This window comes from Petaurus breviceps, unplaced genomic scaffold (assembly GCF_028583685.1).
Source record: "Petaurus breviceps papuanus isolate PSGF00001 unplaced genomic scaffold, PetGlider_PUasm1.0 140, whole genome shotgun sequence".
Classification (NCBI taxonomy): domain Eukaryota; kingdom Metazoa; phylum Chordata; class Mammalia; order Diprotodontia; family Petauridae; genus Petaurus; species Petaurus breviceps.
The window spans coordinates 38,301,114-38,323,376 of record NW_027185698.1 but is presented as its reverse complement, the minus strand read 5'-3'; the positions used below and the strand labels follow the sequence as shown (position 1 = coordinate 38,323,376).

The 22,263-nt window shown below is 40.4% G+C and overlaps 2 protein-coding genes across 11 annotated transcripts in view; both read left to right on the top strand.

The window, feature by feature from the left end:
* The window catches only part of AFAP1 (actin filament associated protein 1), a 271,615-nt gene that overhangs the window by 88,672 nt on the left and 160,680 nt on the right, over nucleotides 1-22,263 (top strand). For 6 of the 9 annotated variants that reach the window (XM_069070333.1, XM_069070372.1, XM_069070351.1 and 3 more), the window contains one exon: nucleotides 21,429-21,557. In XM_069070333.1, the coding sequence (XP_068926434.1) occupies nucleotides 21,431-21,557 (127 nt within the window). In that variant the 5' untranslated portion in view covers nucleotides 21,429-21,430. Of the gene's footprint in view, nucleotides 1-17,692; nucleotides 17,838-21,428; nucleotides 21,558-22,263 lie in introns of those variants that run through there. The other 3 variants (XM_069070382.1, XM_069070324.1, XM_069070392.1) reach the window with 1 other exon arrangement.
* On the top strand, nucleotides 5,742-6,532 carry LOC138150663 (large ribosomal subunit protein eL15-like). 2 transcript variants are annotated; one of them, XM_069074069.1, is made up of 3 exons: nucleotides 5,742-5,970; nucleotides 6,026-6,153; nucleotides 6,215-6,532. In XM_069074069.1, exons 1-3 carry the CDS (start codon nucleotides 5,796-5,798, stop codon nucleotides 6,515-6,517), a joined length of 606 nt encoding a protein of 201 aa, XP_068930170.1. In that variant the 5' UTR covers nucleotides 5,742-5,795; the 3' UTR covers nucleotides 6,518-6,532. The 2 variants fall into 2 exon arrangements, with proteins under 2 accessions (XP_068930170.1, XP_068930177.1); XM_069074076.1 differs by having other exon boundaries at nucleotides 5,743-5,967.

The window sequence follows — 22,263 nt, the reverse complement described above, 5'->3', positions numbered from 1 at the left end:
CCTCTCACCCCCTCCCATAGATTTATGAACTCACAAGAGTATAAGGATCAACGTTACCCTTCAGGTCTTCTGATTTAAGACCAGTTTAATTTCTATGCCAGTCCAAGATGAGGAACTTGAGATAAAGAGAGAGCATTTGACTTGCCCAGGGTCATTCAGCTAGTAAGTTTCAGAGCCAAGAATGATTTCCAGGTTTTCTGACTCAAATCTTCTTTTCATGGGGTTTAAGGACATCTGGATTCCTTTTGATAAAACAACAATTTATCAACACGCATTTAATAAGTACTTGCTTTTTGGGAGGCCCAGTGCTAGATCAGGGGGGAAGAAATGAAGGAATGGAGAATCATTCAAATCCTTACTATAACAAAGATGAAATGGACATGAACTGAAGGAGCTAATGATTAGTATTAAGGAGTGTCATGGGGGTAATTTGAGTCATGAATAAGAAACCTACAGTAAAAAACCTATGTTCAACCTGTATAGAACCTTTAGAAAAATATTTTTCTTTTTAAAGTTTACTTTTGCTAGGATAAAAAGGACTTTCTTCCTTTTTTGGTTATTGTTTCAATTTATGGACAAACCGAAGCAAAATAGTGAAAATTAATAAAAATTGATTTATTTCATTGTATGGTTCATAGAATTTGGAACTGAAATGGATGTTAGAATATGGACTGTGGGTTTTCAAAGAGAGGTTATATTATACTCAATGGATAGGAGAGAGATACAGAAAGGCTGATTGATCTAAGGTCACACAGGCACAGCTGTGATTTGAACTGTGGATTTTGGTCTCCAAATCCAAGAAAATGTTTCAGGAAACCCAAGGCACCTCTTCAAGTAACTGCAAGCTTAATCTCCCCTGACCAGCTTGGCTTTCCTCTCCCATTCTGTTTAATGTATATTCACTCAGAAGCATGGCATGAAGAGGGAGTAACTTTGATCTAGCCTTCATTTATTGGTGACTGTACAAAAACCCTGGGGCCAAGGAGGTCCTTGGATACCACCATAGTTCATTGGCTAAGTGAACTTAACAGTATGAATATTTTGGCAGTTTTCACTGTTGTTGTTGATTGATTTTTCAGTTGTTTCTGATTCTTCATGTCCCCATTTGGGATTTTCTTGGCAGAGATACTGGAATGGTTTGCCATTTCCTTCTCCAGCTCATTTTACAGATGAGGAAACTGAGACAAACAGGGTTAAGTGACTTGAACAGGGTCACACAGGTAGAAAGTGTTCACTTATTTTAGGTCTTAGTAACTCTGTAGGGACACAGTTAAATTAGGTGCCAGATTTCCCTCTGTTCTACATGTACTTTCTACCTGAAGGCAGGCTATGTTCACAACTTTGAAGATTTAATAAGTTCTCTGTGAATGAAAGAATTTGTTATTGGCCTAAGAGATAGTGTGATGTGATGAAAAAAGCTTTGGCTCTGGATTCATAATAGATGTGAGTTTCAATTCTGTCCCTGTTAGTGACCTTGGGCAAATCACTTGATTTCTCTGCACCTACTAGAGAATCTATAAAGTATGTTTTAGTTCTTCAGTTCTATCTAAATTGTATCTTTTCCCTTTATAAAAATAATAACCTTCTTTTAGATATTACATATACATATATATGCAGGATACACACATACATACATATATGTGTGTATATATACATATATATGCTTTAAGATTTGAAAAGTACTTTACAGACATTTCATTCTCATAACAAGACTAGGAGTTAGGTGCTGTCTTTATTTTTATTTTACAGATGAGGAAACTGAGGCAGGCAGAAGTTAAGTATTTGCTTAGGGTCACACAGTTAATAAGTGTCAGAGGTCAGATTTCAACTCAGGTCTCCTTGACTCCAAGTCCAGTGCTCTATCTAATATGCCACCTAGGTACCAGAACAATGTGATTTGTAAATGTTTAGTTCTTTTTCACAAACATTTATTAAATACCTTCCTATGATGTGTAGATCATTGTGATAGGCCCTGAGAGAAATGTGGGGTAGTAAAGAGAAAATATGTATATTCAAATTCCATTTTTCTACTTACTTGCTCTGTGATCATGGGCAAGTCACTTAACCCACCTGAGCCTCAGTTTCCTAATCTATAAAGTAGAAATCTCGTTACTGAACTACTTATTTCACAGGGTTGTTGTTAGGCCCAAATGACATAGTGTGTGTAAAGTGCTTTGTATACCTTAAAGTATTATCCCTCTTTATGGTTATAATCTTGGTCATTACTATGATAAATAAGGCAGTTTTTGCTCTCATGGAGCTCATGATAAAATAGAAAATATAAGATACATATGTATAATATGCTTCCTGACCAGTCCCAAACCCTTGCTGCCTATGGATGCTTGGCCAGTACGCTCTGCTCCCTTTCCAACCATGGCTCCCTTAAATATGTTATGCCACCCAATACCATGCTCAGGTCCTCATGAGAAGGCAATGTCTTGCTTGGTTGTATTTGTGTTTGTATCACTTATATTGCCTGGCAGATATTAAATGCTTTATAGATGCCTTTTAATATGGTCCTCATTCATTATTCATTCATTTACAACATAGGAAGTAGCAAGCACAAAGGAGGAGCTAAGGGTTTTTCTCTTTTCATTTTGTTTAAATTCACAACAGACTGCCAATGCTTCATTGTATCCAATGTATTAATCTTTCTTACAGCACACTGAAACTCCATTACATTCATTTGCCATAGTTCATTTAGCCATCCCCCAACCAGTGGGCTTCTACCTTATTTCCAGTTCTTTGCTGCCACAAAAATACTGTTATAAATATTTTAATGTAGATAAGGTTTAGATCTAGTGGACCTAGATGGGATCTAGTCTAGGTGGGTCTTCCTCCATGGGGTCTGTGCCTAGCCAGGAGATCTCTGGGTCAAAAAGCGTGGACGTTTCAATCACTTTTCTAGTATGATCCCAAATTGTTTTCCAGAATGTTTGCACCATTTCATAACTGCACCAACACTACATTCCCATACTCATTTTTCCACAATCCGAAAAGAAGATTCTGATGTTCCAAGAAGACCCGAGGGTCCGGGGAGATGAAGTGGATTGTTTTCAGGATGAAGAGCAGAGATCCCATTGTGCTACTGAGCCAAGGGAATGACGCAGTCCATAGGCAGTGCCTGCTTTCTGTGTTGTTTGGAGTTAAGCAAATTCTAAAATCATTTGTTGCCTGTGGCAGAGTTCCTTTATGTGTCAAAGGAAGTTTGCAGTGCAAGCTGATCTGGTCCTTCAGCAGAAGTAGAAAGAGATTCGAATTCCCATAAATGCACATTACAAATGATTACATCATTTTGTGATTTTCAGGCCAGTTGGTTTGAGTTTTGGTTTGGAACAGACATTGCACCATGATGTCATTGGCTTGTCTCTCATTACATTCTACCTTGGTTGCACATTCTCTTTGGCATGCCTGCTTTAGAGAATCAGGGCAGCTTAGTGCAGCATAGGGGAAAGAGTACTTACTGCACTTGGAATCAGAAGACCAGGGCTTGAGCTCTGGCTCCACCAGTGATGAGCTGGGGGGCTCTTGGAGAATCTCATCTCCCTGAACCCCAATTTCCTCGTCAAGAGGAAGTAATAATATTTACACTGCTTATATCATCAGGTTGTTTCAATGGCATCACAGATTTAGAGTTGGAAGGGGCCTCAGAGGTCATCTAGACCAATCATCTTCTTTTGCACCTGTAGAAACTGAAGCAAAGTGTAGTGACTTGCCTGAGGCCATAAGTGAAAGAGGCTGGAATCTCAGAGACCAGGTCTTTTGTCTCTAGATTTGCTACTCTACACTATCTCCCAGCTTTCTCTTCGTTATACGTACATGATCTCATTTGCCTCCTATGAGAACTTTTGGAAGTTTGCCAGGCTATTTACACATATGACCCCATTTGGGCCTCCCAATAGCCTGGGAGGTGGCTCCTATAATTGAAATACTTATTTTACAGAAAAAGAAATGGAAGCTTAGAGAGTAAGTGACTTTCCTAGGGTCACATTGCCCTTTAATGTCTGAAGCAGAATTCCAACACGGGTCTTCTTGATTTCCAAGTCCAGAGCTCTGCCCACTGTCCATATGGAATGGTAGATAGGAGGGTGTTTCTTTATTATAGTTACTGTGTAAGATCTGAAGACTGAGTACCTGAAGAAACTTGAGAGATTTACTAAATTATTCTCCTCACTTTGTAGATAAGGACACCGAGGCCCAGGGATGGGAAGTGGTTTTCCCAATATCACATAGATAATGAGTAGAATACAGTTATCCCTTCCACATCTTGGGGGCTAGGGACATGGTACCGTGTTTCCCCGATAATAAGACCTATCCTGAAAATAAGCCCTCCCCTTACTGTGTAAGATTCCTCTAAAATAAGCCCTCCCCCCAAAATAAGCCCTATTGAGATTGCTACTGTAGTGAAGGTGATCCCCTGCACTACACGCTACATTTCGGTACCCTCTGTATGTACCGTCCCCCCCCCCCCGGTGAAACGCACGCCGCGCTCCGAGCTGCATCCAATCAGAGCTGCAGCAGTGAGCGCGTCATCCTGTTCTTCCCCAGTGATTTGCTTATTGAATAAAGGTACATTTTTTTGTTCACATTTACCTGTTTATTAAAATTGCTGTCAATGTTCATTAAAATAAGCCCTCTGGTGTTTTTCTGTCTAAAAAATTTAATAAGACAGTGTCTTATTATCGGGGAAACACGGTACCCCCATAATCTGGAAAATCCACCTAAAATTTTTTGGCTCTCCTGTACCAGAGAAGAAGACTGAATTTTGTCTTATTTGATGGGGTATTCACAGCACCTTACTGTAAAATTTGGGTTAAATATTTGGTCATAGGCTATATGTAGGTCAATATTAAGTAAAAATATTGTATGAAAAAGAAATTTTAAAAATATGAAATACTACAGTAATTTCTTTCTTTTTAATTTTTTTGCTTTTTGGAGAGCAATTGGAGTTGTGACTTGCCCAAGGTCACATGGCTAGTAAGTGTTAAGTGTCTGAGGCCAAATTTGAACTCGGGTCCTCCTGACTTCAGGGCCGGTGCTCTACTTAGCTGTCCCTATAGTAATTCTTAGGATGACTCATGTTATAGCAAAATCTCAATGGGGAAGTCATGTTGTGGAAGGGATAACTGTATCTACAATTTGAAATCAGATTGTTTGATTTCAAATACAATAAATACTCTGTCCACCACATTTTGCTGTCTTACTTGTCATTTTCATGATGATTTTTTATTCTTTTTAATGGACAAAGTGGAGCTCCGAATGATAAAGTGGGTTGTACACGGTCATCCAGGAAGTCAAAGGCACAGCCAGGAGTCAAACCCAAAAATACCAATTCTCATTTCAGTGCCTTTTGTACAACATTCTTCAATCTCTCACTTCAGGCAGTTTTCTAGAAAAGTTCAAGCTTTTAAACACTAAAACCTATCATTTCTTTGTGTTGTCTTTTAAAAATGATGATTTCCAGAAGGTGGGAAGGGAAAGGTCACTTAAAAAAAGAATTATGTAACTTACAATAAATAAAGAGCTAATTTATTTAGAAAGAGTGAATTATAGTGTTCTAGTGTATCAAGCAAAAAAAATCACATTCAGTAATCATGGTCACTTTTTTTCTTATTCTATTACACACACACACACACACACACACACACACACACACACACACACACACACACACACACACATATATATATCTTTTGTTCCACATATATGTCATATCATTAACTTTAGTTCTTAAGAAATTGGTTTCCTGCTTTCCGGTCGGTGGCAGCTATCAGGCAGGCTAGGCGCGAGGCAGGATGGGGGCCTACAAGTACATCCAGGAGCTGTGGAGGAAGAAGCAGTCGGACGTCATGTGGTTCCTGCTGCGCGTGCGCTGTTGGCAGTACCGGCAGCTGTCGGCGCTGCACCGAGCGCCCCGGCCCACCCGGCCCGACAAAGCCCGGCGGCTGGGCTACAAGGCTAAGCAAGGTTGTCATCTACCGAATTCGTGTCTGCAGCGGGGGGGCGAAAGCGCCCGGTCCCCAAGGGTGCCACCTACGGCAAACCTGTGCATCACGGAGTCAATCAGCTCAAGTTTGCCAGGAGCCTGCAGTCTGTGGCAGAAGAACTGCTGGCTGTCACTGTGGGGCCCTAAGAGTCTTGAACTCCTACTGGGTGGGTGAAGATTCAACCTGCAAATTCTTTGAGGTTATTCTTATTGATCCATTCCATAAAGCTATCAGATGAAACCCTGACACTCAATGGATCACCAAGCCAGTGCACAAACACAGAGAGATGCGAGGGCTTACCTCAGCTGGCCGGAAGAGCCGGGGTCTTGGAAAGGGTCACAAATTCCACCATACCATTGGAGGATCTCGTCGTGCTGCTTGGAGAAGGCGCAATACTCTGCAACTACATCAATACCGCTAATTGGTGCACATTAGTTTGTAAACTTAAATGTTTAATAAACAATATTTATGACAAAAAAAAAATTGGTTTCCTTAGGAGATATTCGGTTACAAACATAATTATGGGCTAGTGTAGTAAGTAGCACTAGAAGGTGTGGAAAGTTTTTTTGCTTATAATGACCCTGAGAGTCATGTAGTGCAACTGTTATCAGCCTCTTTTTACAGAAATGTAAACTGACCATCTGAGAGGTTAAGGGATTTTCCCATGACCACAAAGGTGTTTGGCTTGATGTCCACTATTCATTTTATTACATGATTTCTAATGTTGGAATCACAAAAATGTTAGCATTCTAAGGGACCTTAGAACATAACATGTCAGAGTTGGGAGGGACTTTAGCTAGCATCTAATACAACTTCCTTATTTTATCAGGGGAAACTGAGGCCCAGAACAATTAAGTGATTTGCCCAAGGTCATACAGTTACTAAGAAGGAGGATTGTTCCCCTGTTCTCCCTTTCCCCATTCTTGAAAACAGTGGAAGGATATTTCCTCTTAGGACTCACATCATCCTCCCATATATTAGTCTTATTTCCAAGGATTATGACAGTTTCCTGAAAGAATGTGTTCTGTGGATTTTCATCCCAATTCCTTTGAGGGCAATTTGCTTGCTCTCTATTCAGTTTTGGAGACAGTTGGAGATATCAAATCCACAGAGCCAGAATTTGCATACATTTTTAAGACCACATGGTTTCATTTGGGACATTGACAAATCTTAAAATTAAAAAAAAAAATCAGCCTTTAGGGTGTAAAGCTGCCATTGTATGATGATGTCAGGAACATCGCAATAAGCAAATGCAAAGACTATTTAAAAGTAATAGTTTGGTGTGATAGAACGAACATTGGAATGGGGAACCTGGGACCATAGGCTTGTGTCTTACCACTGCTATTTACAAACTGGTGACCTTGGTAAAGTAATTTTATTTCTGAGAGCCTCTGTTTTCTTACTCTTTTTTTTTTGGGAGGGGGGAAGGCAAGGCAGTTGGGGTTAAGTGACTTGCCCAAGGTCACACAGCTAGTAAGTATGATGTTTTCTTATTCTTTTTTTTTCAAATGCTTTATTAACTTCTGATATACATCATTCATTTCTGCCAGATTTTGAGTTACAAATTTTCTCCCTGATTTTCCCCTACGCACCACCCCAAAATAGCAGTTCCACAGAAAATCCCCTCCTCCAATCTGCTCTCTCCCATATTTTTTTCCATACCCCTTTTGACTTTTCCAGTAGGGCATGGTAGATCTCTATGCCCCAGTGCCTGTATATCTTATTTCCCAATTACATGTAAAATGGTATTAATAATAGTGTGTGTGTATATATATATATGTTTTTTTTTTAACATTTGATTTTAAAACTTTGAATTCCAGATTCATTCCCTTCTTCCCTTGTCACCCACCCTTACTGGGAAGATAAGCAATTCAGTATAGGTTGTACATGTGTAGCTAATGCAAAACAATAATATAGTAGATATATTGTAAAAGACTGACTATGTTTCCCTCCCTCCTATCCCACCTCCCACTTGTTCTATTCTCTACTTTGATCCCATCCCTTTTCAAAAGTGTGTGCTTCCAAATTCCTGCCCCCCCCAGCCTACCCTCCCTTCCATCATTACCCCTCTCATCCCCTTCCCCCCTACTTTCCTGTAGGGTGAGATGCCCTATTTAGTGTGTATTTCATTCCCTTTCCAAGCCAAATTCAATGCGAATAAGGTCAATCCATTCCCTTTTGCCTTCCTATTCTTCCCCTCCATTGTAACCATTTCCCCTTGCCTGTTCGATATGAGATAGTATACCCCATTCTGTCTCTCCCCATCTCTTCTTATTATATTCCTCTCTCACCTCTTAATTTCACCTTTTGAGTATCATCCCTTCCTATTAAATTGGTCCTGCTTCCTCTATGTATACCTGTAAACATATATACACACATTCACATATGTATTCATATGCCCATAAACCCTCATATATAGACATATATATATATTTCTATTCCCTTCAACTATTTTCATACTGAGAAAAGTTTCATCAGTTACAATTATTGTTTTTCCATGTAGGAATGTTAATAGTTCAACTTTGATAAGTTCCTTATGATTTCTTTTCCCTGTTTACCTTCTCATGCTTCTCTTGCTTCTTGTATCTGAATGTCAAATTTTCTGTTCAACTCTGGTTTTTTCAGCAAGAATGCTTGAAAGTCCTGTATTCCACTGAATGACCATATTTTCCCCTGAAAGATGATACTCAGTTTTGCTGGGTAGGTGATTCTTGGTTTTAATCCCAGCTCCTTTGACCTCTGGAATATCATATTCTAAGCCTTTTGATCCCTCAGTGTAGAAGCTGCTGGACCCTGGGTTATCCTGATTGTATTTCCACAATATTCAAATTGTTTCTTCCTGGCTGCTTGTAATATTCTCTCCTTAATCTGGGAATTCCGGAACCTGGCTATAATATTCCTAGGAGTTTTCTTTTTGGGACCTTTTTCAGGAGGTGATCAGTGGATTCTTTCAACGTCTATTTTGCCCTCTGGTTCTAAAACATCAGGGCAGTTTTCCTTGAGAATTTCTTGGAGGATGATTTCTAGGTTCTTACTTTGATCATGGCTTTCAGGTAGTCCAATAATTTTTAAATTATCTCTCCTGGATCTATTTTCCAGGTCAGTGGTTTTTCCCATGATATATTTCACATTGCCTTCTATTCTTTCATTTGTTTGGATCTGTTTAACAGCATCTTGATTATTTGCTCCAGTCTAATTCTGAAGCTATGATTCTCCTCAGTGAGCTTTTGAGATTCTTTTTCTTTCCATCTGGCAAATTCGGCTTTTTAAGGCATTCTTCTCCTCATTGCCTTTTTGAGCCTCTTCTGCCATTTGAGTTAGTCTATTTTTTAAGGAATTACTTTCCTCAGTCAGGCTGTTGACTCTCATTTCACAATTTTTCTTGCATCGTTCTCATTTCTCTTCCCAATTTTTCCTCCACTTCTCTTATCTGCTTCTTAAGGTCATCTATGGCCTGTAACCAGCTTGTATTTTCCTTTGAAGCTTTTGGTGCAGGAGTTCTGACTTCACTGTCTTCCTCCTGTTCCATGCTTTGTTCTTTTTTGTCCCCAAAATAGGAGTCTAATGTTGGAATCTTCTGTTTGCTTTGTTTTCTTTGCCTGGTCATGTTGCCCCTCATTCACTTGACCCCTGGGCTTTTTTGCCACAGTAGGACTCTGCCACCAGACAGGGGAGCTTTCATCCCAAATACTGGGGTTTTCTCAGCTGCCAGAGGTATTAGGTAGGTGCCCTCTTGGAAGCCTCCACACACTCTGGAAAGCTGGTCACACACCCCAGTGCCTCCACCCTAGACTGCAATCCAGATCCAAGCAGGTTAAAGCAAGAGCGATTACCCCTCAGATCGGTCGCTTGGTCCCCCTACTCTCTTCAGGCCAGGAGCTGAAGCTGCTACATGGCACTGGCTGATTGTGCTGGGTGTCTCAGTAGCTTCTCGCCCTGGGGACAAAAGCCAACACACTCCCACTTACTGGGTCCCAAAGTCCAGACTGCACTGACCTTTCACTTTGTCCTTTGCATCTATGTGTTGATAAATCTGGAAGCGGCCACAGCTGCTGCTGATCTGGAGTCCTTCCAGCTGGAGGCTGGTCAGGCCTGCCCTGGGGCTAAAACCTCAGGCTCAGGCGGGCCTGGGCCCAGCTCCTAGAGTGCTGTGCTGGTTGAATCCTGCTGGCCTGCCAGGCTGTCCTCAGTGGGAGGTTAGCTTCTCTGTGTCATTTTGTGGGTTCTGTAGCTCCAAAGTTTGTTTAGAGTCACCTTTTACATGTATTGGGGAAGGTGGAAGCTGGAGCCACTGGGAGGACCTGCTTCTACTCTGCCATCTTGGCTCCGCCCCCTGATGTTTTCTTGTTCTTAAATGAAACACTTGGACTTAAAAGTTCCCCTTCAATGATAATGTTCTATAATTCTACTAGTGATCAATTAGATAGATTTAACTTGCTTATTAGATTTGGGCAGGAATGCCTTGTGGTTAGTCAGATCTTCCTGCTGTTGGAGACTTATAGCAGTAGTGCATATATTCATGGCCTTAGGCATACATAGAACAATTCAATCAACAAACATTTATTAAATGCCTTCTGCATTCCAGGCAGTGTGCTAGTGGCTGGAAATAAAAATACAATGAATAAAACAATTTCTATTTGCAAGGATGTTGTGAGTAGCTTACATTCCAATAGGATGGGGGTGATAGAGTGGAAGGGCATAAACAGTTATATAGTGCCTTCAGTATGCTAGGCACTGTGCTAAGGGCATTATAAATATTATCTCATTTGATTTTTTGGGGTGGGGGAGACAATTGCGATTAAGTGACTTGTTCACTATCACATAGCTAGTAAGTGTCAGGGGCTGGATTTGAACTAGGTCCTCTTGACTCAAGGGCCAGTGCTCTGCCCACTGTGCCACTCTCATTTTATCTTCACAACAGCCCTGGAGCTATTATTATTTTTATTTTAGAGGGTTTTCTTGGCAAAGGTACTGGAGTGGTTTGCCATTTCCTTTTTATTTTACAAACGAGGAAACTGAGGTAGCCAGGGTAAAGTGACTTTCCCAGGGTCACACAAGAAGTAAGTGTCTGAGGCCAGAGTTGAACTCAGGACAATGAGTCTTCCTGACTTCAGGCCTGGTGCTCTGTGCACTATGGTGCCACCTAGCCATTTGAAAGATGCCCTTTTAGTTGCAGATTAGTACTACCATCTGGTAGGCAGAGCTAGTACCAGTGAAAGGAAGTTACTGGGGCAAAAGATTTCAACATGATGTATGGAAACCTAGCTGATTATTAACTTTGTACTTAAATAGAATTGGCCACGTGGTGGTCCTCGTGGAGGTCAGGTGGAGGCTGGATGTTCCTTAGTTCAGAGATTGTTATGGACAAACCCAAAGCAAAATAGTGAAAATTAACAAAAATTAATTTATTTCATTGTATGGTTCATAGAATTTGGAACTGGAATGGACATTAGGATATAGACTGTGTGTTTTAGAAGAGATATTATGTTATACTCAGTGGATAGGAGAGAGACACAGAGGCTGTTCCTTAGTTCAGAGATTGTTAGAGCTGAAGGGACCTTGGAGTTTATCTAGTGCAAGGCTCTTCTTTTCCAGAGGACAAACCAGTGTACCCTAGAGTCTAGTGACTTGGCCAAGGTCACAGCTTGAGTTCATATTTGTAGATGTTGTAGAAGGAATTTATGCCTCAGTAGATGCGGTTTGGGGTGCCCTCTGCACTCTGATCCAAATGTGAGACTGAAGATTCCGCACATTGCATTTCCAATTGAGCCTGCAGACCATTTCTCAGTCACACAGGACCAAGACAATAGCCAGACCTGTGATGTTTCCCTGTGCCTCAGTCTGGATTTATTGCTTAAAGGTTTCTCTCTGCAGAGGTTTGAGGAATAATCTGGAGAGTTTGCTCCACAATGCTACAGTGTAGCCCTATAAGGGAAACTATGCGAGGGCTTGCTGTGAGGAAGGCAGAGCGGTATCAGAGAGCTTGTTGGGATGTCACACAAATACTGTATCACTTAAGCACACTTCCAAATATTTCCACACAGAATTTATGTCAAGTTACAGTCTGACAAAAGCTCCTAACTTAGCAGGTGGCTGTTAAACAGAATGGAAATCAGCCCACTGGAGGGATGGCTTTTTTTATCTCGGCTCTTTGGCCCTCTGCCTTTGGAGAACACTACTCATTCGCTAGCTGGGAGAAAGAGGACAGACCATCTATCAAGCTGCTTTGTTTGTAGTGATGATGATGTAGTGAAAAGAGAATTGGACTTGGGCCCAGGAAATCCAGGCTTGGATTCTGACTTCAGTACTTATTAGCTGGGTGACTCTGGGCAAGTGATTGCACCCCCTGCCTCAATTTCCCCATCTGCGAAATAGGGAGACTATTTTTTGTATCACCTACCTCACAGAATAGATGCAAGGAAAGAGCTTTGCAAGCTTTAAAGCTTTGTAGAGATATGCAATATTGAAATTTGAGTTAGTGACCACTAGGAACAGAGGGAGAAGAGAGGCAAGTATAATCTAGTAGACTAAGAGTTAGAAGGCCTGTGTTCCAGGCTTTGCTCTGACTCTTACTAGCTGTGCAACTGTGGGCAGGTCATCCCACTTTTCTGAGATTCTCTCTTTTCCTTCCTATAAAATGGAGACTATTACCTTCTCTACCTCACTTCTTAGGGATATAGTGAGCACCACAGGATTTTTTGTTGTTGTAGAATGTTATGAAAATGTGAGTTCACGGTAGCAGTAGAAATATGAACAATTAAAGTTTGTAAAATGCTTTATCCTTGTGAGATAAAGATATGATTCTTAATTTCTTGTGCCCACCACAGTGCCTGGTACATACATATGTGTGTGTGTGTGTATGTATATATAGTAGATACTTCACAAATGTTTTTGGTGCATTATCTTAGGAGGGAACTGAGATATAAAGAGGCTAAGTAATTTCCCCAGAGTCACATAGCTAATTAAGCAGTAGAGTTGAAACCAGGATTCACATTTACTTTTAAGGACCAGTCTCTTTCCATGATTCTTAACAATTCTACCTCAACTAATAGTCACATTATGAGGATTGTAAAAGCTAGAGCTCAAGAGATTTTGGGTCAAGGGCAGGAGAAGCTGCAGCCAACATGCCAGATCTAGCCCTCATTACCTAAATCAAAAGCCCAAATCCAGAGCCAGGAGGGAGAGGATCAGGAGATCTCACTGTGCCAAGACAAAACCAAAATGCTATTGCTGAGCCAACAGGCTCGTCCAGCTTCCTGTATCCACTGGAGGGAGGTACTGTCCAGTGACTCAGCCTTTTGAGCCAACTCAGCCCAGAGGGTGGGTCTGACCCAGGTCCTCTTCCTTCATTCAGCAAACATTTAAGAATTAGCTATCTAGTTGTATGGAGAGTACTGTGCTAGAAACTGTGGGAGATGCACTGTTTAAATAAGATATAGTCCTTAGTAGACAGAAATAGGAAGGAAGGAAGGAAGGAAGGAAGGAAGGAAGGAAGGAAGGAAGGAAGGAAGGAAGGAAGGGAGGGAGGGAGGGAGGGAGGGAGGGAGGCAGGGAGGGAGGGAGGGAGAGAGGAAGGGAGGGAGGGTAAGAGTAAGAGTAAGATGTTTTGGCAGGGGAGAGGTGGCTAGAATGGATGAGTTCGGAAGGAGGCCAGATGGATTCTGATAACAAGTCCCAATGCTATGTGAGGGATTGGCAGCATGGTAAGTAGAGGAAAGAGCAATGTTGGAACATAAAGAAGAAAAGAGAGATGATCACTTTAGTATTGGTGCTTGCTTGACATTTCCCTTCAGCTTATCGTAGGAGTTGTATTCTTGTTTTGAAGAGTTGTAGAAAACAGAATGTCAGAGCTGAGAGGTATCTCAGAATGCAGAATGTTAGAACTGAAGAGGATCTTAGAACATAGAACACAGAATGTCCTATCTTAAAGGGGATCATAGGACATAGAACACATATTGCCAAAGCTGGATGGGACCTTAAAACACGGGATGCTTGGACCTGGTGAACCCTTTTTGTTTTTACAGATGAGGAAACTGAGACTAGAGAGGGGAGGTGACTTGCCTAGTTTCATTCAATGAATTAGTGATAGAGGAAAAAGGATGAAGTATAAGACTGTCTGTGAGCTTCCTGTCCACAAAAAAGACATTCAAATACTATCCTTGTGCCAAGAAATTTGGCTGTAATTCAGTATGCAAATAGAAATATGTACTTTACACATTATTAGTGTTTCAGAGACATAAGTATGATAACACATTGGGCAACATCTGCCAAGTCAGTTGTCACCCGTGGAAAATTAAATAATATGAGACTGTGAAGCATTCTTTGCCATTTCTGAATAAGCTGTAGGAAATGACAGCATATTTATTTTATTTTCTTAGAGCCAATAATTGTTGGCAGTTTCACTAAATGATCATAGGACATGGGAAGTTTTTTTTTTTTTTTAGTGGCATTTGACAAAGATTGCCTTTCCAAGGTCCAGTGATAAAATCCAGAATTTTAGACATAACTCAGAAAGAAAGACAGTGTGGTGTGGTAGCAATCACTGCTTGGCAGTTAGGAGGTCTAGAATACTGCCTCAACTGCTGAACCTTAGGCTTCACCTTCCACTATCCAAGACTCAGTTTGCCTCCCCTACAAATTGGAGTGGAACTTGAATGTATTAAGTTACCTCAGCTCCCGATAATCTAGGATTCTGTCATTTAGATTTCAGTGAAATGTAGGGGAGAAACCAAACAAACCCTCTTTATATCAAGAGTTCTTCAACATTTTTATATCATGGACCCCTTTGGTAGTCTGTTGAAGGCAATAGACCCTTTCTCAGAATGTTTATAAATGAATAAAATAAAATATAGAGTATTACAAAGGAAACCAATTATATTAAAATATCAGAATGTTTATAAATGAATAAAATAAAATATAGAGTATTACAAAGGAAACCAATTATATTAAAATATCAGAATGTTTATAAATGAATAAAATAAAATATAGAGTATCACAAAGGAAATCAATTATATTAAAATGTGTTTATCAAAAAATAGTTCATATACCTTAGGTTAAAAAACCTACATTTTGAAATGATCTGTGAATCACTGAAAGGGCCAGCCTTCCATTTCATGGTGGATAGGAACTCCTGGAGAATAATTTTAGTCTTCTTTGTCTCCTTTGATTCTTGGCACAGAGTGCTCTGAAAATAGGAAATCGTCAATCAATTTTCATTGAATCAATCAATGAATGAACTTAAATGAAGAATATCAAGTTTTTGTTGTTGTTTAGCTGTTTGTCATGTCCAACTCTTCATGACTCCATTTGGGATTTTCTAGAGTGCCATTTCCAGTTCATTTTACAGATGAGGAAACTGAGGCCAACAGGGTTAAGTGACTTTCCCAGGGTCACATAACTAATAATTGTCTAAAGCAGGATTTGAACTCAGGTCTTTCTGACTCTGGGTCCAGGGCTCTATTCACTGTGTCACCCAGCTGTCTTATTCTTTGTTATATACCGAAGCTGAAGAAATAGAATTTTGTTATTTAGGAGTCTGATAGAAAATGGCCACATAAAGGAGAATAGTCATAGAAATTACATTGTTAAGATTGGAAGAAACTTAGAACACAGAAAATAGCATATCAGAACTCACATAAATCTTGGAACTTGCCATATAGAATGTTAGAACTTAGGAACCTTAGACTGCAGAAAATAGAATGTTAATGTTGCAAGGGACCTCAGAACATGGAATGTCAGAACTGGAGGAGACCTTAGAGTTTGTCTATTCCATCTTTTGGAAAAATTTTTTTTTTCCAATTAACAAGCCTTCATTTTCCTCTTCTCCTATTGGAAAAAGAAGAAAAATCAAGACCCCTGTAATAAATACGCAAAACAAATTCCCACACTGGTCATGTCCAAAAATATGCCTCCTATGCTGTGTCCTGACTCCAGCACTTTCCTGGTGAGAGATGGGAGCAGTCTTCATCATCACTCTTCTGTTCATTGAGCTGTTAAGTCTTTTGAAATTCTATTAGTTCTGTCTCTCCGAGTTGGGGACTGATGCCCAGAGAAAGATGTGATTTGCCTATGGTTACAAAACATATTAATGTCAGAGTCATAATCTTGATCCTTGACTCCCAAGTCAGTGCTTTTCAACAGTTGACTATTGAACATTTTTTTTTAATAAGGATGCTGCAGCATCATAAGAGAACCCTGCCTCCCCACCCCCATATACAGTAGGCTCCATTTCCTCCATCTCCATCCCCCTTTCCATCTCCCTGCTTTTTCCCCCTCTCCATGTATTTTCCTTCTTCCTTTTCTTTTCCTTCTTCACTCTCTGTCCTCTAGTTTCCTTCTATCCCTTTTATCTCTCCATCTCTTTCTCCACCCATCCATACTCTCATCCACCTACATACCTATCTAAAAAGGGATGACTAAGAGACAGTATATGATAAAGACTTTAAAAGGGTTTTTGGAGGAGCATAAACACACATGTGATTTTTATTTTCATTCTGGAGTAGCATCTCGCTCCTCCTCAGTAGAGAGCAGCAAAGGCTGTGTTAGGGCAGTGGAAAAGTTGGATCATGGAGATAAGTGTCAGGAAGCATATGGAGACTGTCACTCTCTGAATAAATTTGCCAAGATCTCTTCTGAGTCATTTGGCTCCTGATTGATTAGCATATCATTCCCCTCCGCCTTTTGGCCCATAACAAAGTCCTGCTGGCATTTGGGTGTGGCAGAGGTAGGGAGCTAGAGAAGTGTCGTGTGTTTGGGGTGCATCTCTTGAATTCCCTTCCTTTCTGGACATCCCACAAACTTGAGTTATGTGATGTGACTCCCTGGTTCAGCTTCTGCATTTCATAGAGCTTTATGACTATGAGACGCTCTGGAAGATTTATCAATCTGTTCCCTCAGATCTTAAGTGAAAAAGTATGTAAGGCGAAGTGGTTTTAACTCAAGAAGCAGTTGAGAGAGAAACAATTCATTTCCCTCCCCAACATGCTATGTGTCAAGACTTCAGAATATTAGAGGTGCAAGAGTTTACCTAGTGCTTTTCAGTTCTATGGAGGAAGAAACTGAGACTTGAGATGGGAAGGAGGAACTTACCTACAGTCACACAGCAAATTGGTAATCCTAGTCAGGATGAGAATCTCAGTGTCTTGTCTTTCCAGCAGGCTTGTTTCCATTTTATTGTGCTATCTCCCCATTGCCATAATTTATTTATTATTAATTCTTCTTCTTCCTCTTCTTCCTCCTCCCCCCTTCTTTTTCCTTTAGGGTTATGGTCATTCTTAGATCTTTTTGTTCTTGAAAAAGCAATGAGCCAACTTGTAGCTTCCTTTGGCCAATCTCTTCATTGAAAGTGAAAATACCATTTTCAGCTTTGGTCTCACATTCCTTCCTGTCAATTTGTGCTGGCCTTGCTGGCCTAGTATACTTCTGTGGTCAAGAAAACATGTTTTCAGGAAACAGACTACAATTCAGTCATTCAGCAAGTTTTAATTGAGAACCTAGTATATGCAGTACAATGGGTACAGAAAAATAGCAGTTACTGTTCCCTGCCCTCAAGAAGCTTACACTCGGGGAGACAAGACAGATATACAAAGGCATAAATAATATCAGAGAATAATAAATTATAGTTATTTATATATTACATATTATTATAATATAAACCAGATACCTAATAATAATAATATATTTTTACTTCTTGGCATCCTGTCTAGCCTATGAACACCATTTCAAATGCTACCTTCCCCTCAGAACCTTCTCTGATTCCCAGACTGGTAACTGATGGCTGATGTGGGATGAATGAAAGTGAGGAGTTAAGGGATGACACTGCCGTTGTGAACTCGAGAGATAGGAACGATGGTATGTCCTTGACAGAAATAGAGAGCTCCAGAAGAGGAGTGAGGTTTGGGAGAATGGGAGAATAGGCAGAAATAATTTGGGAGAATAGGCAGAAAGACTAGGGCTACATATATCAGTTTGGAAGTCATTGAAGTATAGAGATGATAATTAAACCCACTGGGATTGAGGAGGTCATCAAGAAGGAATGTAGAGAGAGAAGAGGGCCCAGCACAGGGGCCCTCTGTGACGATACACCCACATTAAGGGGCCATAGATTGAGAACAAGGAGAGAGCAGTCACGAAAACCCAGGGAAGAAAGAATGCTTCACAGAGTCAGATGCTACAGAGGGGTCAAGAATGGTTAGAATTAAGAAAACACCACTGGATTTGGTAAAGAGATCATTTTAACTTTGGGGAGAGCAGATTACAAAGGGCTGAGGAGTAAGCGAGAAGACAGGAAGTAGAAGCAATGATTGTCTACACCTTTTTCTGGAAGTTGGACTGAGAAGGGGAAGAATGATATAGGAGGATATTGTGAAGCTTTTAAAACCCAGCATAGACTGGCCTTTGTTTGTCAGCAGGAAGGAAGAAGTTAGTAGATAGAGATTGAATATTGGGTATGAGAGAGTTGATTGAGGTGATGGTAGCCCAGAAGAGTTTGGATCAAGAAATGTAGAGCACTCCAGTATTTCTATGTATGAGGTTCTAATTTATATTAAGCATACTGAAATGTATGTATATATGTATGTGTATATATACACATTGATTTGGAAGCCAAACAAGGACAGGTATGAAGGATGGCCACCTTGGGCCCATTCCCAAAATGGAGGCCCCAGGAAGAACTCACCAGTGGGAGAGGTGAGCCATAGAGACAAAGAGGGATTGCTATTCCAGAGCCACAGTCACTGAGGGAATTTCTAGGATGAAAAGGTGGTTGAGGCATGATAATGAGTCTAATTTAGCCTCTCCCTGAACAAGAATTAATTAACAATCTTTAGCATCTCTGCCAAGGACATTTGCTGTTGTTACTCAAATCCTGCTCAGTCCCTGAAATATTCTGGCTTTTCTCCTGATTTTATAATTATTATAAGAGTTGCTTTATTACTTGGCCTTTACTGGGCCATCTCTGTTCATTTGAAAACGAGGGGGTTGAATAGAATAAGTGGGAGGTGGGATAGGAGGGGGGGAAATATAGTCAGTCTTTTGCAATAGATCCACTATGGAAATGTTTTGCATAGCTACACATGTACAACCTATACTGAATTGCTTATCTTCCCAGTAAGGGTGGGTGAAGGGAATGAAGGGAGGAAGGGAATGAATCTAGAATTCAAAGTTTTAAAATAAAATGTTTAATATATATACATACTATTATTAATATTATTTTACATGTAACTGGGAAATAAGCCATATAGGCACTGGGGCATAGAGATCCACTGTGCCCTACTGGAAAGTCGGAGGGGGTATGGGAGAAGATGTGGGATAGAGCAGATTGGAGAAGGGGATATTTTAGGGTGGTGGTTAGGGGGAAAATGGGGAGAAAATTTGTTACTCAAAATCTTGCAGAAATGAATGATGTAAACTAGAAGATAATAAAGCATTCGATTTAAAAAAATAAATACAAATGTAAAAAAAAAAGAAAATGAGGGGGTTGGATTAACAATAATCTTAAGTGACATGTATATACAAACCGCTGGTGTATTTGATCCCACAACAAACCCATGAGGTGGGTGCTTCAGATATGATTTATCCCTTTTAAAGATGAGGAAACTGAGACTCTAGAGAAGTTAAGAAACCTTTCTATGCTTACACACAAGTGAGTATCAGAGTTGGGATTCAAACCTAGATTTCCCCTGGTTCACGTACACCACACCACCTCTCAAGGCTAGTTGATGTGTAAGGTACATTTTAGTTCTCAAAGACTATGGCATTTTCTTCAGGGAAAATATGTTCATATTCATGATGGCGTCAGTGCCACTGGTTTGTAAGAGGAGAATTGGAAGTTGAATTCTCAAACTATGCTTTTTTGTTGTTCAGTCATTTTAGCCGTCCTGTGCTTTCTGACCTGGGTTTTTTGGCAAAGTTGGTTCTTTTTTTTGGTTTTTTTTTTTTTTTTGCTATTTGGTCATTTTCAGTCCTAACTCTTTTGTGACCCCATTTGAGGTTTTCTTGGTAAAGATACCAGAGTAGTTTGCTATTTCCTTCTCTAATTCATTTTATAGATGAGGAGACTGAAACACACAGGCTTAAGTGACTTGCCTAGGGTTACATAGCGAGTAAGTGTCAGAGGCTGGATTTGAACTCAGGTCTTCCTGACTCCAGGCTAGGCACTGTTTCCACTGTGCCCCCTATTTGCCTGAAAATGTGCTTAGTGGTTCTTTAAAACTGTCCAACAGGCAAGCCTCTTTTATCTTTTACAAAATGGAAATTTAATGCCAAGGAACTGACATCTGATGTGATGATGTCAGAATCACTCTGAGGCTTTGGGGTCATAACTCCATCTGTTGGCAGGTGGCCTTGAAGTGAATCCAGGGCAATGGGAGCTTGGGTTTTTAATTTCTTTTTTTTTTGGCTGGACTGGTTTCTGTAGAGCAGTGGATTGGGGTCAAGGATACATCTTTTAAAGTCTTATTCAATTTGACCGAATTGCTATGAGAGGAGTACTCTGCTAGATTGCTGAGGACATTGTAGGACTTGGATGAGATACAGCCCCTCCTAGAGGGCTGAGTCTGCCAAGGGGAAAAGACCCCGACGTAGACCACTATGATTCACAATCATGTCATAAACACTTTAGAGATGTACAAAGTGTCATCATAGAACATGGTTAATCGGACACTGGGCGTGGAACCAGCTGGACCCCAACCCTGCCTCAGACACTCATTAGTCCTGTGACTTTGGGCCAGTCCCTTCATCTCTCTGTCCTCAGTTTCTCCATCTGAAGGGTGAATGGGTTGCACTTGGGATCTCTTCCAGTTTTAAGTCTGTATTCCTTTACTCTGAAGAGGAAGGTCATTATTGGTGACATCAGGGAAGGTTTCCTGAGGAGGGAAATTTAAAGGACAGAGAAGAATTCAGAGGAAAAAGAGGAGGGAGGATGGGCATTCCAGACAGGAAAAATAATGTAAGCAAAGACAGAAAAGGGCCAGGCCTCTTTCTAAGGCATCTGCTAGTCTAGGGTAGCAGAAGTATAAAGAGTATGTGATGCAAGAATATTACAGTAGATGGATGGAGAAGGTGTAACAAGCATTTATTAAACACTTACTATATACTAGACACTGTACCTAGTGCTTTACAAAAATTATATTATTTGATCGGGTGATGGTTCCAAATTGTGGTCAGTTTGAATGTCAATTTTGTCTTAGGTAAATCAGATATTTGTAGTTTAGGATGTTGTGTTCTGGAAGAAAAAAATTATTTATATTTTAAGATTTCCAAGTTAAGCGATAGCTAGATGGCTCTGTGGATAGAGCACTGGCCCTGGAGTAAGGAGGACATGGCTTCAAATATGGCCTCAGAAGTTTACTAGCTGTGTGACCCTGGGCAAGTCACTTAACTCCAATTGCCTCAAAAAAAAATTTGCAAGCTAACAGGTTGGCTTTTTTTTTTCTTTTTCAGCAATGGAAGAGTTAATCGTAGAGCTACGTCTGTTCCTTGAGCTTCTGGACCATGAATACCTAACATCAACAGTCAGGGAAAAAAAGGCAGTGATAACCAACATTCTCCTGAGGATACAGTCGTCAAAAGGTGAGTATCAATAGCTGTTCAAGGATATGTACCATGAAGGGAAATTAAGGAATTGAAACAAGAGACACCTGAATTTCATACAGTTATTTGAGACATGCCTATTGGCAGATTCAAATTATACCCTACACGTTATATGCTCTGTAGTTGGTAATGGTTTCTCCCTCTTCTGTTCTCATAGCTTTTGTATACTTCTTGTGCATTTATTATAATTTCTATCAAAGTTATTTATGGATATCTCATCAATTCTAGTAAGTTGTACGTATGGTTTTTGAGAGCCTAGCCCAGTGCATGTCACATAGTAGGTGCTTATAAAATGCTTGATGACCTACTGACTGACTGACTTTACAGTGGAGAGATTTGGAGTAAGAAGACCTGGGCTTGAATACTGATGGCCACTTTCTAGCTTTGTGGTCATGTTATTTAAGCTTTCTAGAACTTAGTTTCCTCATTTATAAAATGAAAGGACTGGATTAGCTGACATTTGAAGTCCCTGCCAGCTATGAATCTGTGATGTTATAACTGTGTCTACTTATATTCCTTCCTTCCTTCCTCCCTTCCTTCCTTCCTTCCTTCCTTCCTTCCTTCCTTCCTTCCTTCCTTCCTTCCTTCCTGCCTGCCTTCCTTCCTTCCTTCCTGCCTTCCTGCCTTCCTTCCTTCCTGCCTTCCTGCCTTCCTGCCTTCCTCTTTACCATCTGACAGCTTGTTA

What these genes read in the sequence shown, in the direction of transcription:
- LOC138150663 (XM_069074069.1), top strand. Translation starts at nt 5,796, where the DNA reads ATGGGGGCCTACAAGTACATCCAGGAGCTGTGGAGGAAGAAGCAGTCG. An exon ending in CTACAAGGCTAAGCAAGGTT is followed by an intron (nt 5,971 to 6,025) that starts GTCATCTACCGA and finishes CCGGTCCCCAAG; the next exon opens with GGTGCCACCTACGGCAAACC. An exon ending in GAGTCTTGAACTCCTACTGG is followed by an intron (nt 6,154 to 6,214) that starts GTGGGTGAAGAT and finishes CATTCCATAAAG; the next exon opens with CTATCAGATGAAACCCTGAC.